Source organism: Dermacentor albipictus, unplaced genomic scaffold (assembly GCF_038994185.2).
Source record: "Dermacentor albipictus isolate Rhodes 1998 colony unplaced genomic scaffold, USDA_Dalb.pri_finalv2 scaffold_24, whole genome shotgun sequence".
Taxonomy (NCBI): domain Eukaryota; kingdom Metazoa; phylum Arthropoda; class Arachnida; order Ixodida; family Ixodidae; genus Dermacentor; species Dermacentor albipictus.
In genome coordinates, this window is record NW_027225578.1 from 204,413 (window position 1) to 224,527 (window position 20,115).

Sequence of the window (20,115 nt, forward strand, 5' to 3'; positions counted from 1 at the left end):
AAGCGCATCTTCACCATTGTAGACTTCCACGATCTCGTCACGCCACTCAACCGGCCGCCCTGGCTGCACCTGTCACGATTACCACAGTGATCAATTCCCGGCGGTGCCGTGCATTCAGTCGGCAGCGTTCGTTGACTCTGCCCGGCGTTTGTCGGCGGCGGCCTCGGCACGATGGGCAGGATCGGCTCTCCTCCGTCGATCGTAGTACCCCTGAGCAGTGCATCCTTGTATAGGCGGCTTCTTTCTCGGGAGTCTTGACTTTCTTCGGTCACCCCATGGTAACTTTGCATACATGTTCACTAGACGAGAAAGGCGACACGTCTTTCGGTGCGCCGGCGTCTCAGATCTTTCTAGCGTATCAGTGAAGTCGCACGGCTAAGCGAACACTTGCTGCTCCGCGGCCGGGGAGAGGGAAGGCGAAGCGCACGCATGCCGCGGCGAGACTACGCCCCACGCGCGTGTGTGATGCGAGGAGGTTGCGTGGTTCGGGGACGCACAGCTGGGCTGAGTTTTCTGTCGGCACGAAACGGACTTACGAAAATATTGACAGCTCCACTGTTAAGCTTTTCACAAGGTTTGCAAGATATTTCATTGTTGTAGGAATAGAACGTCAAACCCGTATTTTGATGGAGCTTACTGTGTGTCGCTTGTAAGCTTGGCGAGGCTGACAGTTGTGCTCTTGCTCTCGGATGGCGAAAACAATGAACGATTGACATTTTCTCTTTCCCTTACGCACACTGCAGCGTAATGGCGGAATCGACAGGTTTGACGTGTGGAGATTCACTCCACTCAATTCGAAATTATCTGACTGATAGTGAAATTTGTTAGTTAATATCTAGAAACAGAAGCACTCCACGAGAATCAAACAAAGCAGTCTTCAAATACGATTGTCTTAACGTTTCAAATATAGACATATACCATAATGTGATTAACAAATTGCTAAAGGTTCTGCTTCATTATGCGTTTTATTACTCCACTTGTTCATAAGTATTGTGTCCATGAATGCGCATAAAGTGTCTGTCGATGCAAAATAGCTAGCATGCCGTTTTTATTAAACTAGCATAATATTTAACTTTGAAGACCCTGTATATTGGCCTACAGTATCGTCCAAGTCACTAGGGCGTCGTAGATATCGATCACGCCGATGACGTTGCTCGGTCAGCTCTTGGAAGACAGCAAAGAGGATCATAAATACCGCTGTCAAGGTCCGATGCGACCGGAAACTTTCGAGTGTTTCCACGAGACATCACGTTGTCTGTGTGCGACACTCCAAGTTTTCAAGATATCCGACGTCACCAACAGGGCTGTTCCCTCCGTCTTGGCATCCCACCTGGATTCTGCCTACCCGAGGTCACCCTGCTTTGTCGGCTACGGCTAGAAGTAGCCTTTACGAAATACTTTTCACATTGGAAGGCCCAATACAACTGCGTGTGATGGCTGTGGTCATGAGAAGACAGTTCGACACGTTCTATATAACTGTCGACTTCACAGTGGACAGAGACAATGTCTCTCGAGTACGCTAGCTCGCTTTTATCACAGACCATGATCAAAACAAATGAAAACCTTGTAAGCCATCGCAGCAGAGAGCGATCAAAGTACTGCTACAGTTTTTCAAGACAACAAAGCTGAAGAGAAGACTTTAGCCTGAATTGCCGTCAATTGTGATGTGTGGGATTCTGGCCTGTGATAGTGTATGGTGATCATGTTTCTCTGCTTCTTCTCTCTACTTTCTTTTTATCATTCTGCCTTCCGTATCCCTCTTTTTCCGGTTTAGGATAGCAAACCGGATTTTCAGTTCTAGTTAACCGCCCTGCCTTTCTCTCTTTTTTCGTCGCTCTCACTCGCTTTATCACACTAATAGACGCATTTCTTTCACTGAGGGGGTCTTGAGGAAAGTGTGACAGACGTTGACAGTTGAGGTAAGAAACAGTTTTATTACAGCTATACCGCTTACCGTCACAGCTATCAAAACTGTTCGCTGAATTTTAAAAAGATAAATTCTAGTGCAAAGAAAGAAACAGAGTATTTTGACATGTTACAGCGCTGTTCGACGTCTCCTCGGTACCATCGGTTGTTCTAGTGATTTGCACTGGAAGTATCGCTATTGCTCCCGAGAGCTTTCAACGCTCGCGATGCGTGCTACCTAATTTACTCATCTTTATTTCTGCATACTTCTGCCCCATTGACAGGGCTATTGATGGAGTGGGCATACGCAATAAAAAGAAAGAGATATTTAAAAAATCAAAATAGTTATAAAAACGCCCACACATTGAAATTCAGCGTCCACAGAGAATTTGCCTATAAGCTATAACATACAATGCGTGCCCGGCGTATGCGGGGCGCTTATAACCTATAGCCTGCAAAACAACTCGCATGGGGTCGGTACGGTAGCGGGCAAAGAGTGCATCAACAATATGCGAGAACCGCCTTCGAACAGCCTTTGAACTGCGCTCTAGTAGACCATATGCTATTGCATCGCCATCGTCGGACATCTCGACATGAGGCCAACGTGCGCCTCCTACAGAAGGCTTTGCGCAATCGCAGTTTGCACCCAGGAAGAGGCCGCAGCCTGTGCGCGTGAGTTTACAGGTTTTCGTATCCGAAGAGTGACGAGGATAGTGCTCATTTCTCGTGCACGTTCTGGCTGAATGGTTAGGATGTAATGTACCGCTGGGCAGGAGGTGATGAGTTCAACTGCCATCATGCGTAAACACTCATGTATGTAGCTGTAGGTGCATATTAAAGAACGCAAGGTGGTCATAACTTATACTGTTGCCTGTACCAGACCGCCTCTAGTAGCCCACATGTTGTTGCTTCGGAGTGTTAAACCAATAAATCCCGTTCTGTCATGCAGGACTCTGCCGGCGCTGGACGACGGCTCTGCGTGGCCACCATACAGCGAGCACAGCCCAGCAGTCGTCGAGATTGGAAGCTTGGGCCTGCGGCTCTTAGCCGAGGGATACCGCGACTCCGTGTGTCGTCGCCTTCGAATCCACTTGCTGAAGCACCCCGACGAGATATTCAGCTCTGCAGGATGCCAGCGCCGAAAAAAAAAGCTTCAGTAACAGTTGTGGCGTCCGGCTTTGTTTAGACTCAGCTCGTTCGCAAGGATTTCCCAAGTCTTAGTGACCTACTTCACTCCATGAGCAACAAATGTCGCTCACTCACATATCGCTCACATGCGTTCATGCGTCGAGTCCCAGCTTCGGTGTGATGTTTACGAAAAAAACTGAAGTTTGCTAAGCTCACTATGCACTTTAGGCCATGCAAAAAGTTCGGTGTATGCTTTGCCGGTTCAGTTTTTCCTCCCATAAATCCACTCGCGGAAGCAAAGGCACCCATGGGTGGTATTCGGTTGGTTTTCCTGTTTGTTTGCACTTTTATACTGCTACGCACGCCTTAAGTGACTGCAAGGAAGGCGGTCCGCAACTTCGTCATCCAAACAAAAATTAAATTATGGGGCTTTACGGGCCAAAAGCATGATGTGATTGTGAGGCACGAAGAAATGGGGGACTCCTGATTGATTTTGACTTCCTGGAGTTCTTGAACTGACATCTAATGCATGGTAAACGGGTGTTTTTGCATTTGTCCCCATCTAAATGCGACCGCCATGGCCGGGATTTTATCACGCGACCTCCTGCCTAATAGCGCAACGTCAAAGCCACTGTGCCATCACAGCGGGCAACCCTGCCATCAAAGAGCCGTGCTGCTGTTGGGGTTGTGTTCAATGTCTTGCTTTCGGGCACGTTATTCTGGTTAACCTCCCTGCCCCCTGCTTTTCAATTTCCTCCCCCTTACTTTCAGGCACATGAAATTTTCACGGCAAATATTTGCGTGATTTGTGGACAACTAAATCTAAATACCCTACTACTTTTCTGACAGTACAAAGGATCGGTCAACCTTCCGTGATGTTCGGCACGTTCCGTACCATACGTCATAAACCGGGGAGCCTAAATATCACAGAATTCATGCTTTGTATGGCTTAATGGCAACTATATGCCCAGTTCTTTCGCATCCACGTGACCGCGCTCTCCTTATTGGCGCATCACAGCTATGCAATTTTCACGCAAATCAATTCCTCAGTCAAACACACTTCGGACCTACTGGAACAGTCGACTGTATGACGGGGCTAGCTGCAGTTGGGCGATTCCCTCCAGGGGCTACTATTATTTTATATGTTTGCTCTTAAAAGTGCCAGGGCTTTCCTGACGTTAAATGGAAGTTGTCCAGGTAGAAGGAACAGAGATTAGGCCGGAAGATTTTGGGCAGGGAGAGGGTTGGTGCGATGTCAAAAGGAAGAAACAGGCCGACGGTGCGACCGAGTCGGCGCATAACCAGCATGTGCGCATGCAGTGATGGACGGTAGCCACGTATACTACGGGAGTCATCACAGCGCAGTACAAAAGGAAGTACGCCCGTCAAGAGCAACAGATTGCCATGGCAAGCCGAAAGCCAGAGTTACCATCGGACGATTACAAAATCATCGTACGCCCTCGAGGCGGTTTCAACGTGCACGATTACGGGACGGATCGCATTTGGTGGTGCCTTCGTAACGCGGCGGGTGTAGGCAGAGAAGCGGCCGGGGAAGATAGCATCTGCCTCAATGTTAAACAGAACGTCGTGGTGCTCAGCACGCCGTCTGAAGACAGAGCCAAACGCCACGGAGCCATTAGCAAGCTTTGCATCGGAGACCGAGAGTTCGAGGCGAACACCTATCAAACCGCCCCGGAGAACACTTCCAAGGGCCTGATTAGGAACATTTCCAAGAGCGAGAGCCCGGCACACTTCATCGCTACCTAGTGACGCAGCGGAACCCCGGAGTGCTGCACGCCAAACGCATGAGCAACACGGACAGCATAATCGTTTTGTTCGACGGATTCCACGTACCGAGATACGTATATTACGGAATAATGTTCGTCAGATGCTCCCTCTACAGGAAGCAGATTGACCGCACCGACGTGTGCCCCAATCCCAAAGGCAAGATTTGCCGTGGATGTGGACGCAACAATCCGTCGCCTGACCGCCGATGCGAGCCGCGGTGTCGACTGTGCGGCAAGGGACACTTCACGGGAGACCGAAGGTGCAAGGCGAGATATAAGGCCAACTAGAGCGAAAAATCGCTCGTGGCCAACTAGAGCGAAAAAGACTAGAAGAGGAAGAAGCAGCCACAGCGTACGGCAGCGGTTACAGCAGCAGCAGCGACTGTAATGGCAACGCCGGCTACTACCTCAATTTTCCAGACATAGACCGTCATTCAGTCACCGACAACCGAACTGGACGCTCGACTAGCCGTGGCGGAAGGGCGGCGCGGGAAAATCCCGATCCCGATCCCGCTCTCACAACCGAGCACAGTGGCCAAGAAGCACGTCGATGACGCGCGGTGGCGGTGGTCCGGGCACCGCAGCTGTGGGCCACATCAACCAACAATGTCAGCAGCAGCAGCCATGGCAGCAACAAGGTCATAGGAGCACTGGGCCACGGGTGAGCTAGGAGGCTGTCGCCGCTTCTCCCGGCAGCGGAGGCGCTCTGGCGGTCCGCCCTGGCGGGCCCGCCGTCGGAGGCGGCGGTGGGAACGAGCTCGAGCGAGCGATAAATAGAGTCCTACAACAACGCCTAGAACCATTAGAATCAATAATTGCCGAGCTTAAACGCGAAAATGCGCTCCTTAGAGACGAAAATTTCAAATTGAAAGGCGAGGCTCCACAAGTGCAGTAACCACAGCAACGTCAAACGACGATGCCGCCGTCCTCGGTGCCTCGATCACCGACTCCATCATGGCCTGAGCAGGCTGGGATGGACATGGACGGCGAGGGCAGCTCGGGGGAGACGGCGGATGAACGCGATGATCGTCCAGTTACCGCGAAAAGGATCGCGCCAGATCCCGCAAGACCCGACACCAAACAGTGATGCGGTCGTTGTGACAAACTACAAAAACAAGTAGACAGCGTCGAGAAGAGCCTCGAGGAAAGTTTTACAAAACAGACGGCTCATATGAACGAAATGTTCAATAACTCGGTAGCTAAGCTCTCTGAACAAATAACACAAATGTTCGCCGCGCACTTGGCGCGCATAGACGACATAGAAGCGAGGCTGTCGCCACCTGCAGGCACACCAATCAGAACAATGAGCAAGCCATACGCTAGACAGCAACAACACGATCAGCAGCAAAACACGCTCACAGACGTAGAGACGCCACCGAAGCTGCAACCGCAGCAGCAACCAAGTCGCCTAGATGGTGACGGGTTAAGTTAAACGCAAGCATCACCATGGCTATACACGCAACGAAGCACACTAACACTGGGAAACAACAATACACAATCTGGCAGTGGAACTGCCGGGGCTTCAGGAGGAAGCGCGGTAATCTCCAGCAATTCATACGCAGCGGCGAGATGAAACCGGACGTGATCCTTTTACAGGAGACAAACCATCCGGTTAAACTAGGTGGCTACACAGCCATAGACGCGACCGCGACGGAGAACAGGCGAAGAAGGAAACGGGCTACACCCCGCGTGGCGGGTGGTGCGGGGCCAGGGGCGATGGTGGCGCGCCGGCCGTCTTCCCCGCCACGCCCATCGCCGATCGCTGCCGTGCTCGTTCGACGTAACGTCACTGAGGCGCAGCGAGAACTTGCCTGCGTAAGGATACCTCACGTGTTCGTAGAATTATTTCCTAAGAGGGCCGAGGACTCTTCGTCCTTAACGTGTACAGTAAACGCACGCTGCAGCACAGATTCGGGGACCTGCTGCGGGACGCGCGCGCGGCTTCCGGCGGCGAGCCTCTACTTTTTGCGGGCGACTTTAACGCACCCCACGGAGCCTGGGGCTAAACCTGAGAAACACCCAACGGCAAACACCTTTGGGAAGACTCGCAAAACCAAAGGCTTGAAGTGATCGCGAATCCCGCCGATCCTACACGCAGAGGGAACAGCGTGAGTGCCGATACATTACCACACCTTGCGTTCGTATCCAATGTAACAACAGCGCACTGGCAAAATACGCAGAAAGAGTTGGGGAGCGACCACGCGCTGATCGAGATCAGATAGGCACGGGCCCGAGCGGTCATGGTACTAACCCTGAAGGCAAAGGTCGTAAGCTCAAACTGGTGAAGTGGGACACGTTCCGCAAGAAGCGAGAAGAAGCGCAGCGAGGCGACGAGCCGATTACAGACATAGACGAGTGGGCCGAGACGCTCAGAAGAGACGTAGGCGCAGCAACGAGTGACGTTCCGCCCGAGGCGAACCTCGAAATAATTGACAACAGGCTCCTACACATTTGGGAAGCAAAGCGAGCCCTCCTAAAGAGATGGAAATGCCAAAGACATAATAAGGCGTTGCGCAAACGCATAGCACAATTAGACAGAGGCATCGAAGAACACGCACTCCAGGTATGCAGGGTACAATGGGAAGACACGTGCAACGGACTCGAGAGGCAGATGACCGGGGCGAGCGCTTGGCGCCTTTTAGGCACCTATTAGATCCGGAGGAGACTCGGGCCACTCAATGCCACAAGACTCGTAGACTAGCAAGAGATTATAAAGGCGATAACTTCCTCGACGCAATACTTGACCGTTGCTTTAAGAAGGCCGAAAGCATCCAGCATGCCGAATACGACGGCGTCGCTAACGAGAAACTGGACGCGTAATTTAGCGAATCGGAAAGTCAGATAGTCCTGTTGGAACTAAACACTCGATCCGCGCCCGGCCCGCATCGGGTTACCAAAAAGACTCTCCGCAACCTAGACGACGACTCAATCTCCCGACTCGCGGCCTACGTCGGTCAGTGCTGGCGAGGGAGTTCCCTTCCCGAAGCATGGAAACGGGCCCTGTTATGACTGGGGGTTCAATCCCATCGCTCGTGATCCGTTGTCAAGATTGGAGTCGGGGATGAATTAGAAGGTAGCTGGCCCATGCCGTTGTCCAACTTATCCACGCTGAGGACGTTGATGAAGGGAAGGACTGCTTCTCATCGGGAACGAGGAATATGGGGTTATTTACAGTATTTATATCAGTCTAACATGACTGCTTGAGAAAGTACATCAGTCTAACATGACTGCTTGAGAAAGTGTATCAGTCTAACATGACTGCTTGAGAGAGAGTGTCAGTCTAACATGAATGCTTAAGAAAGTGTCTCAGTCAAACATGACTGTGTAAGAAAAGTGTATCGAGCATCCGCACAACAGCCGTTTATAAACACTCGGTCCTCCCCCGATACCAAGGTGGCGGAAACGTTCGTCCAGTCATCATAAACGCGCTGCCTCTCGGCCGGACGGTTTACACACACACGCGCACACACACACACACAGGTTCTCGGTCCGAAACCGACAGCACACGAATTTCTAGAACTCGGAGTGGACCCGGGTAGCGTGCCCGGGTAACACATTGTCTTGCGTCTTGGTCGGCGCGTGGGAAGGAGCCTTGAACTGCGTTCCCGCTGCAACGCCCCCGCTCATAGCAGAACAGGGCGGCGTTGATGCGCTCGGTAACAATAGTTCGCCCGCCGAACTCATTCAGTCACAACGGCGACAAGGCTAGAGCGTAATGGTGGCGGTTTCAGCACAAAGCCTGCTTCGTCAAACGCATCCTAGCTGAAGCGACGGGGAGTGGCGGACGCGCGTATTGTTCCCGACACAAAGTCGAATTAGTCACGCCGTGGCTAGAGGTTGGCGGCGGCGCTCCTGGAAAGTTGCGGCCACTGTTGCAACTGGTTGGCAAAACTTGCACTGCAGCTGGCCGTTCTTAACAACCCGCGTTATTATGATTCCTAAACCTGGCAAGCAAGCTACGCTCGGTAATCTAAGACCGATTTCGCTTACGTTTTGCATCGGCAAAGTCATGGAACACGCACTTCTCACCCGCGTGACCGACTTTCTCGAAGATCATGACGCGTTCCCGCACACCATGCTAGGATTCCGCCGCAACCTCTACGCACAGGACCTATTGCTTCAGCTTAAACACCAGATCGTAGACGCCACTACCAGATCCACAAAGGCAATTCTAGGCTTAGATATTAAAAATGCTTTCGACAATATTAAACACGGAGCGATCTTAAAAACAATTAGATCATTACCCTTACAAAAATCGGTTTGACCTTTCAGTCACTCATGAGTCACCTATCAGTCACCCCTGTTACCTATCTGTAGACGCGACCTTTCTGTAGACTAAGTCCGCAGAATGTCTGCAGACACCGTGCGGACTGCGAGTAGACTTGTCTGTAATATGCGTGCCCAGTGAGTGTGTGTGTAGATATGTATATGTATCTATATATACATACATATTCTGAACCATGACATATTTTATAATTACGGTTGAATAGTTTTGACCTTTCAGTCACCCATGAGTCACCCACCAGTCACCTCCACGTAGACCTCATCTGCAGAATGTCTGCAGACACCGTGCGGACTGCAAGTAGACTTGTCTGTAATATGCGTGCCCAGCGAGTGTGTGTGTATGTGTAGATGTATATCTACATATAAACGCATATATATACATATTCTGAACCATGACACATTTTACAATTACGGTTCAATAAGTCTGGCCTTTCAGTCACCCTTGAGTCACCCAGCAGTCACCTCCACATAGACCTAGTCTGCAGAATGTCTGCAGACACCGTGCGGACTGCAAGTAGACTTGTCTGTAATATGCGTGCCCAGCGAGTGTGTGTGTGTGTGTAGATGTATATCTATATATAAACGCATATATATACATATTCTGAACCATGACACATTTTATAATTACGGTTCAGTAGGTCTGACCTTTCAGTCACCCATGAGTCACCCACCAGTCACCTCCATGTAGAGCTAGTCTACAGATTGTCTGCATATTGTCTGCAGACACTGTGTGGACGGCAAGTAGGTAGACTTGTATGTAATATGCATGCCATATATATATCTATATATATATATATATATATATATATATATATATATATATATATATATATATTCTACATGACACATTTTATAACAGTTAAATCGGCTTCACCTTTCAGCCCCCCACGAACCACACACGCACTTAAGCACACACACACACAAACACACACACACACACACACACACACGTGTGCGCATCCTGAACCATGACACATTTTATCACGGCGCTCTGTTTTGCCATTTTAACATTTTGAAAACTTTGTCACTGATTGCTACAAGAACAGTCTGATAATGGCACTTATATAAATCAATTATTTAATACTAATTGAAATAAGTTAATTGTTACAAAACGTACATTAAATGCAGCAGTTGTACTATGGCTCGAACCGCAGCCTGAATTTAAGGACATATCTACCGCGCGACACCGACACCATCCATCCGACCACCGACTGCGTGGTTGCTTTCGGCGCCAGCCCCCAGGAGGCGCTGGCCGCGAGAACCGGTCAAATTACGGGTGAGATTATTTTCCCGTCTTCACCTGGTCACCGACATGTCACGGCGTGCACGCGTGCACGCCGCATTGGCGGCGACCGATGAGGTAGTGTACATGCCGTGCCGAGAGGAATTGTGGCGATTTTTGTGTGTATTAATGATCCAAAACCCCTGTGACTGCATAACGTAGCTCTCAGTGTTTTTCGTGTGGTGTGCCGATGCCAATCGTCGTAGTTATGACCCGGTCGCGCTTTCTTTGTTACCGGCTCATGAAAAGCCGATGGTACTCTCGCTGCGCTCGCATTCCATCACAGTGCGCGGAAGAATTTTTTGAAAGTTGTGCTATCACGTGCTGTAGTTCATCTGCAATTCTACGCTGTTGACGCCGGAGGCACCGTACACCGACTGTCCTTCCTGCGGTACCTGTGCGATGCGGCAGCAGCTGTCACGGAGACTCGTTTACCGAGCACGCCTAGAAAGGTAAGTCCGGCGCGTGCGCGCATTCTTGTATAGTCCGTGAAGTGTGTATTTCTGTACGGATAACAAGATGATTAGTAACGTGACAAAAATGATCGTGCTTTTCCAATGTTCGTTCTTGTCGCAGGGCGCATTTAGCGAACATTTTCATGAAAATTGCCCTAAAACGTGATGTTGCCAAAATCTATCGATTATTTGCTTTCTGCTGTGAAGTTTCCTTGCGCCGGGGACTGTTTGATTTGAATAGGCGCAAAATTCAAGCAGGGAAAGTTACTATTTCTGTACGTAATTTTTCAGCGAGAAATCGTATAGCCATTTCTAGAGGTACGTCGATTTGTCGTCTTCACAGCTAACGGCGGCGCGAGATGGCACCCAGTTGCTGTGTACGACGCATGGCCAGATTTTAGCTTGTATGCAAGTTCTTTTATTTATATAGTGTCTTCAGACAGCCTGCATTTCTTGCGTTGGGTGTCATGTGTTTTCGTGTATTTGTATATGGTTCCGAGATTTCAACAACAGTATCCATCTTTAATGGAAAAAATTGGTTTCTCACCTGAAAAAGAGGGAGTCTGTTCTTTTTCAATGCATCGTCCTTTGGGGCAGGGCTTTGTTGCACCGCATAAATATATGAGGCTTTCGAACGCTTATCATGTGTTAAGGACTTTCCGGCTTGTGCAATTCGCATTTGACTTAGTACAGACGTGCGTTTGTGTGAAGTTTTTTATAGTAGATTCATGTTTGCTCCAGTTCCATTTACATGTTAACTGCCTGTGATGAAATAATCGGGTATTTGTGCAACTATGCAGCTTCATGTAGCTGTTTGTACGAGACTTTTCACAACGTCACAAGTTTACAGTTTCAGCAGGGTTTACAGTAAACTGAACATTTCTTCTTGTTTAGGGAAGTCACGATTTTGCGAGCCAGAGGAATCTACATCACTTGGGAGCCTGCGGCACTTCTGCAGGCTGAACAGCGCGTCAAAGCATCTGGTTTGCATGCTGCGACAAGGTGTGTGCAAGACGGTCACTGCCACTCACATGAGATGTCGGTACTCACTACTTCATTCCTTGGAAGCGATATTCTTGGTCCCAACCAAGCATCCCGGAAGAAATCGGAGACAAATAAAATGTGCAAAGAATACTATTGTGTCTGTTATTTTATTGCATGCATGCATGCCAGTTCCCCATAGTGGGGCTACAGAAATTATCTCTAATGTCTGCCTAAATGCTGTAATCCTGTGACCACAATCTCGACAGACTTTCTGCAGAAATGCTGTATCCTGCAGCTACACAGATTGAGCAGACTTTCTGCAGAAAGGGTGTACCAATTGGGCGCTGGGAGGTGACAGGGGGTGACAGAAAGTCTGTTACCTGTCTTCAGATATTCTGCATCCCGGTGTTACTCGGTGTATGCAGAATTTCTGCAGCAAGTCTGCAATGATTTTTGTAAGGGTAGGATTAGGCCAAAGAATGTATAATTACGTTAGAGATTTCCTCGCGGGCAGGCGCGCATGCGTCGTCGTCGGTGACGAGGAATCGCTGGAATTTGAGACGGGTCCGTGCGGCACGCCGCAAGGATCCGTCATATCACCATTACTCTTTAATTTAGTTCTACTCGGTCTAACTGAGAAATGAACGGAAATAGAAGGATTACATCACAGTCTCTACGCGGTTGACATCACCCTCCGGGTTCCCTGTGAGGGATGTGACGGGTCACGTCGAGCGAACGCTACGGGCGGTTCAGATGCGGTTCAGAATTACTTGCGAGAACGGGCCTCGAGTGCTCGGCTACCAAGTCTGAACTCTTACTCTACAAACCAACAAGGAGAGGTCGTAAAACCCTGCGCGAAGAAAAACGGGAATACTCCAAAATATGCATTACATTGGCAGATGGTATTCCCGTACCACACGTAGAGAAAATTAGAATGCTAGGGTTAAACCTGCAGGCAAACGGCCATTACGGAGAGACGGTGCGAATACTTCGCCGTTCCGTAGATGGCACGATCCGACTCTTGCGTCGCATCACAAATAGACGCAATGGTATGCGTGAAGAGTGCGCGATCCGTCTTGTGCAGGCGTACGCGATAAGCCGCATAACGTATGTTGCTCCCTACCTAAAGTGGAACGGGTCCGAAAAAAACAAAGTCGAATACATGATCCGAAAGGCTTTGAAGAGGGCGGTTGGCGTTCCACTCAACGGGAGCACTAACAAGTTTCTAGAGCTCGTAGTTCAGAACTCACTTAACCAATTAATCGAGGCGCACGACATTGCGCAATACGAACAATTATCGAGGTCAAAGGCAGGTCGATGCATTCTCGAGTCACTCAGCATCGCGTACCACACTCAGCATGGAGAAAAGACGGCGGTTTCCGCCTCGGTGCGCCAGCGCCTGATCATCCCGCCGCTTCCCAAGAACATGCACCCGACGCACCACGCCGGAAAACGCAACAAGCGAGCAAGCGACCTTCAGAAGAAGTTTGGTAACAGCAACGACGTGGTGTACGTAGACACTGCGCGATATGGAGGAGGGAGAAGCGCACACGTGATCGCGGTTGTAGACCACACGGGCAAGTGCCTCGCGAGCGCCACGGTGACCACGGGGCACACGGAGGCGGCCGAAGAAGCCGCGATAGCCCTAGCACTCGTCGCGGTGCCGAACGCTGCGATCGTGATCAGCGACTCGTAGGCGGCAAACCGCAGCTGCGCGCGCGGTCGTGTCTCGCAGTAAGCAGCCCGCATACTCCAAGTTTCTGACGACAGCGTCTAGTCATCACCCTCGCAACCCCAAAATTCTACCGTCTTCCTCTTCTGGACCCCGGTACACACCTATCTTCCGCTCGCGGGCAATGAAGCGGCCCACGCCACGGCTCGAGGTATCACACGCCGAGCGGCCGCTGATTACGTGGCCGCCTCTCCGGCCCCGAGTGCGGGGCATCGGATCTGCCGGATCGGGACACTACAACAGAAAAAAATTGGAGGACGCTTAAGCTTCGCCTTCAAGAGTGGGACGCGACAGCGTTCCCGTCGACCCGCCAAGGGGTATAAGACAATGCGCTACGGCACAGCGATCACTTACGATGCGCCCCGCATCGGACTTAGCGCCCACCTATCACGCGGTGAGCGTCGAGCAACGCAGCGTTCGGCGCGGCAACGAAACGTGCGCCTGAGCGAACGGAACGAACCAAAGAACTCGGTGTCTCGGAGGGGAAACGATCTACGCCAGCCAAACGTCGTGATCGGCACGGGCAGAGAGATAGATAGTAATCTAAAGAAAGGAACGGCGCTTGATTCTGCAACCGGGAGCACGGCGAAGCGTCGTCAGGGGAGAGGGAGTCCCGCGGCGCGCCTGGCAGCAGTCCCAATGCGCGCGCGGCGCGCCTCCTGTCGGGGCAGCGCCGTACATTGAGAGGAGGGGGTCTTCTGTGTTTGCCGCAAGATGGCTCTGCGTGTGCGGAAAGCGCAGAAGAAATGCAGCGGAAACGCACTTCGCAACTCGTGTAATTGTGACTTCTGTACGTTACATGTTCATAATTACCGATATACACCGCAGTATAACTTTCCACGGCTCGTTTCGAAGGCAACACCGCATTCACTAGAGGCGCGTTTGCACCGCTTGGAAGCATCGAACTCGTGGCTGATTGGTAGCATCTCCATCTCACACTCCGGAGACCCTGGTTCAATTCCCACCGGGCCAATCTTGGAAGTTGCTTTTTATTTATGAAGCGCCTGCCGTGATTTATCACTCACGGTCAACGCCGCAAACGCCGACACCGACGCCGACGACACCGGCTTTTCTGCGACACGAGCTCCTTAACGCTATCGCGTTAATACAGCAACAAGAAACACACTGTGCGTGGGGCGATCGCCTAACCACGTTCAGGGACCTCACCCAACACCACAGACTCGAAAGACGCACATTCCCGCCACCCCACGATAAATTCAACAGGAACGAGACCGTAACTTTACGCTTGCTCCAGACACACACCTACCCTAGCCTCGCTGTCTTACAGCACTGCTATCCGCGTTTATATCGAACAGACACGTGTAAAACTTGCGGACAGGGAGCAACTTGCGACACATGGTCTGGGAATGTGCCGGAAACAACAGTAATCAAACCAGCTGCGTTCACGACGCGTCCATAATCGCAGCCGTTGCCAGAGTACGGGAAGGCTCGAGCTCGCTTCTTCCCGATGCCGCCTCGGATGCGGGAGCTGCCGGGGACCTTCTCCGTAGACGACGCCGCCGCTGGGAGGTGGCTATCAAAAGTTCAGAGCTGGCATACCAGCTCTGGGCCGTCCGGCAAGCCGGAGATACCACCCGAGTCTAAGGACTTCGGGCCGCCCCCTGAGGCCACCACAGCAAGAACTGCCGGACTATTCTTTAATAAACGTATGGTATGGGATGGTATTCCTTGTGCGATGGCGCACACCCACTGTGGGGGATCGGCCAAGATTTGGATGAAATTAGGGAATCTTTATTAAATACTAAAATTGGTAAAGCTAACTGGAGGTACTGAACAAAAATAAAATGTTTAAGAGTTCAAGACAATCTCTTTGTAGCAATTATAAATTCCTCCTCGGTTGAGCAACTACCCCTGTGGCACTTTTCAAGAGAGGAGGCTCCTAGAGAAAGGACATATATAATTGAAAAGCCCTAACCAAGCTGTGTAAATCTTGATTCTAGAATATCTTTTCTCAAAGGCGCAAAACGGTGGCAGAATATTAAAAAATGATCTATTGCTTCATCTTCTCCACAGACTGGGCACAGAGGGGAGGGCACCAGACCAGCCCTGTGACAATAGAAGTTTATATTTGGTATTCGACAACGTAATCGGGTAAAGATGACTTCAGTTTTTCGGGTGTGAAAGGAATTTTTGGGCCAAGGGAATAGGAGGTGTCGATATTCTGAAAAATTCGCTACAGCTGGGTTCAAAATGTCTTGAATATTTGTATATCTCCTGAATCTAGTAGTCGTTAGACAAGCTATTGTAGGAAGTAATGGTAATACAGGGCCACTGAGCGCCGCTCTCACGAGACTGTCAGCCATTTCATTCATGACTAATCCTTTATGTCCAGGCAACCAAAGCAATCTAATTAAATTTATGTGGGCAGGCACTAGAAAATGAAATATACGTAAAAGGTTAGTGACACCATTTGTTGTGAGCGAGGAACATAAGGTCAAAGAATCTGTTATTATTACTACCGCCGATATTGACGAATTTAGTTTGCGTAAGGCTAGAACTACAGCTACAAATTCAGCCAAAAATGCGGAAAAGAAGTCCGGAATCCTGATTGCAAATGACCAGTCTAAAGCGGGAGAGAAGATGCCAATTCCAGATTTTTCTTTACACTGTGAGGCGTCTGTCGCAATGATCGTACTTATAGATAAACTCATTAAATGGTCCTGTAATAAGCCGTTTAATATAATAAAAGAGAGAAGTTTTGCATTATTTGGGTAGATGTCATCATATATAATTTGTAGGTTCTCTCGCACATCACAAATAGTCGGTACCTCCCAGAGACGTACATTCAAGGGATTGATCCATGTTTGTGCGAAGACCACCTGTGGTGTATGAAAACGATGCCAGTGTACTCCGAAGAATAGCGCAGGCTGGGAAATGAATATGCATTCCAATCTTGTAATAGGGGATTCATACAATATGAAGACTGTTTGCCCCGTCAGTAAACGAAATCTACACAATATTGAGGGCAACCTGACTTCTTAGTGTAGTATGTTTTTGGCAACACAGTCGTAGGGCTTCCCGCTCAAGTAGAACAAGGGGACGTAATTTATAAGCTGGAGCGCCAGAAAATAAAACGCATCCAAATTCTAAAATGGCCCACACATACATTTTGTATATCATTAAAGGTGGATCTCTCCGCATTCCGGACCGACTGTTGAACAGCTTACGTAGCATACCAACTGCTTGCATTCCTTCTTTAAGTATATGGCCAATATGGCTGAGCCAGCTGAGGGAACCGTCATATACTACACCTAAATATTTCCCTGACTCCACTTGAGGTATAGTCTCGAGGCGATAGAATATCGATATGTTAAGGGGATTGTTAAGAGGGAAAACCAATATCGAGCATTTTCTAACGTTAAGTGAAAGGCGAATTTTGTTTAACCAGGTTTCTAAGGCGTTGAGGTAGTTTTGCAGTCGATAATATAGAGAGTGAATATCACTGTCTGATGCGAAGAAAGCAATGTCATCCGCTTATACGTATGTTTGTACATCTTCATTAAGAGGAATGGAACACATCAGAATATTAAATAGTAATGGTGAAGTGACAGCTCCTTGAGGAACACCTCGTGATTGATTATATATACTCGAGGAAACGCCTCTTAGACAGCAGTAAAATGTTCTTCCATTTAAGAATTCACCAATCCAGTTTGAAAAATAATCTGGAATCTCTAGATTTCGCAATATGTCTAATAAAATTAAGTGTTCTACACTGTCGTGGGCTTTGAAAATGTCTAATGTCACAAGAGCGCCTATTTGCCTCTGTCGTCGTGCTAATTTTATTCTACTTTCTAAGTCCACGTGAGCATGCCAAATTGAGCATGATGGTCAGAATCCAATTTGGCAGGGGCTAAGCAAGTCTTTGTTCTATAAAATTTAATCATATGGGCATATAGAATTCTTTCAATTAATTTAACCAAATTTGAAGTTACCGCAATCTACCTAATGTTATCTATTGTATATCCTTACCCATGATTTTTAAGAATAGGCATGACTTTAGCAATCTTCCACACAGACGGAATCCATGAGAACAGAATTGAGTAATTTAGAATAGCTAAAAGGTCATCAGAAGCTTTCCTAAATAAAATTCTGACCATAGCAGATGTTACCCCATGCACGCCGGGAGCCTAATCTGGAAGTCGCTCCACGATTTCAGTCAATTCTAACATGTAGATTTCTGTAAAATTATCTGATGCCCTTCGTAAGCGAGAACAATTTGGCAAGACAGAAGAAAAACTAATTTCTAGTCCCTTCACGATTTCTTCTCGTGATTGTTTCATTTCATCGCTACTTAAGATTATAGAGTCAATATTAATTTGACGCGGAAGAACATTTCAACCACGCAGAAAACGGAACAATGCACGCTTAGTTTTATTGTTAGACAAGAAATCAAAATGCTTACAGTCGAATTAATCTTTGGCTTTAGAAACTGTATGTTTAAAGACAGTTCGAAAAAATTTATAGTCACTCCAATTTTTCGGACTCTGGTTATACAATAACTTTTTCCAAGCAGCTTTTCTCTTTCTGTAGTCTCGAGTGCATTCTACATTCCAGCAAGGACTGTAAGAATTTCTTTTATTCGATCTAATCTCAAATTGAGCCTTTTTTTTAGACTTTTCCAAAGCGGAACAGATAATCGTGGTTTTTTGTTCTGTAGGTGCATCAGACAGAGATGAAAGAACGTTTCGTAAGTATTTTTTAAAAATGTTGTAATTTTTGAAAGTTCGAACCTGGTCACTCATAAATTTTACACGACGTGCAACGTCAAATACTATTGGAAGTTGATCACTGTTTGTCGAACAATCAATAGTCGACCAAAAAGTTACGGAGAGACTCGGGCCACAGAACGTAATATCTAGTGAAGAGTAAGATCGCCGTCTCTTAAACGTAATAGATCCGGAGTTTACACACGTTAGTCTATTGTCCAACGACCAGTTCCACAATTGGGTGCCGCACAGATCTGTTTTTAAACCCCACGAGATATGATGAGAATTGAAATCACCTGTGATTACAATGTCACGTGCACCAGAGTTAATAACACTATCCAGTGTGCTAGTGTCCTGTACGCCTGATGGAAAAAATGCATTAACTACGGTAAAGGGACAACATACCGGGTGAACCAGCTCTATCGCTAGGATTTCACACTCTGGAGTAGAAAGTTGAAATGAAATTTTAACCTTATGGCAAATTTTAGATGTGATAAATGTAATTAATCAGCCACCTCTTGTAGGAAGGTCTAATCGAAATGATCTGTGAATTTCATTTGAAAATATTTTTCAGGATTTAGCCTCATTTCTTGTAACATAATAAAATCAGGAATAAGTTGAGAAGTTAGACAAGTTAAATCTACTGAAGCAGAATATAAAAAGCGGCAGTTCCACTGAAGCACTTTCAGTGATCCTACTTTTTGGAAAGTGCCGCAGTCGAAACTGCCTTCTGTAAATGTTTTCCTTTAGCAAAACACTGGACTGACTTTTCTTTGCTTTTGAGTGAGGACCGGGGGAGGAGTCTTCACTAATAGAAGACATGGTTCTTTTATATGCTCGAGCATTTTGTTCTACCTCGGTCATCTCCAAATCATTATTAATCAGATTACAAGTTGTAGGGCCCGCGGAAGAGGGAGTTGAAAGCCCAATATCATTATTGCAAGGATTGGCGTCTGATTTTTTATGGTTAGTTTGGTGCTCAGGATCAACTGTTTACGTTGTTACAGGAGCTGGGGCAGCTAGTTTGCATCCAATGAGATAAATGACTAGAAACGGCTTGTGAGATATATTCACCAAGGCTCATTCCCAATCTTCTTCTTCGTCTATGCCGTGCGCTTCGACTTATCTCTTTGTTGAGGTGTCGTACGTTTATTTTTTACGCAATTTCATGATCACATTGTCGTTGGAAATGAATTTGGCATTATTCGTATAATATTTCACCTGCGGGCAGGCACTGCCGAGTAGTCCCATTGACCTGGTGCTCGATATGGAGTGACCAACGAACGGAGTCAAGCACAGTCTGTCCACTTGCGGAGAGACGTGCAACGGACGCTGATGCTTGATTATCTTTGGTGCTTCACTCTGGAAGCAGTTAGAAACAAGCTGCAACGATCATCGCTACTTCCATGGCTACTTGCACTGTGGTAGCAGGTCTATGAAAACACTTATCTCCTATCTCCAATATCTTTAGTGCCAATGTAAATGAAATTTCGCCAATCGTCCACTCCATATGGCGCCACGATCTTGCCCGTGGCGATTCGGGAGCACCCGGTCACGCCAGTATAGCGTGCTTGATATGCCACGCGTCTCCGGCAATGCAGTGCAGCGCGACCCTGCAGGGTTCAGAGTGGGCCGGGGCTTGCGGCGCGCGTCCATCAATTATGCACACTGTCACTAGGACGGTCCCGCTCCTCGCATCGATCAAGGTCCAGCTCGAAGAGAAAGCGGTCCCGGTACGTGGCGGCGGCCGGCAGCCCCGCTTTTTTCCCTTTGCCACATTTCTTTTTGCCTTACCCGCCTTGGGCGGCCGTGTTTGGACTGGTGTGTAACA

The 20,115-nt window shown here is 48.5% G+C and overlaps 1 protein-coding gene across 4 annotated transcripts in view; it reads left to right on the forward strand.

The window, feature by feature from the left end:
• LOC139052484 (acetylcholinesterase-like) overlaps nucleotides 1–3,353 on the forward strand; it is a 98,984-nt gene extending 95,631 nt beyond the window's left edge. For 2 of the 4 annotated variants that reach the window (XM_070529600.1, XM_070529601.1), the window contains one exon: nucleotides 2,855–3,353. In XM_070529600.1, the coding sequence (XP_070385701.1) occupies nucleotides 2,855–3,065 (211 nt within the window). In that variant the 3' untranslated portion in view covers nucleotides 3,066–3,353. The remainder of the gene's footprint in view (nucleotides 1–2,854) is intronic. The other 2 variants (XM_070529599.1, XM_070529602.1) reach the window with 2 other exon arrangements.
• The last annotated feature ends 16,762 nt before the right edge of the window (nucleotides 3,354–20,115 follow it).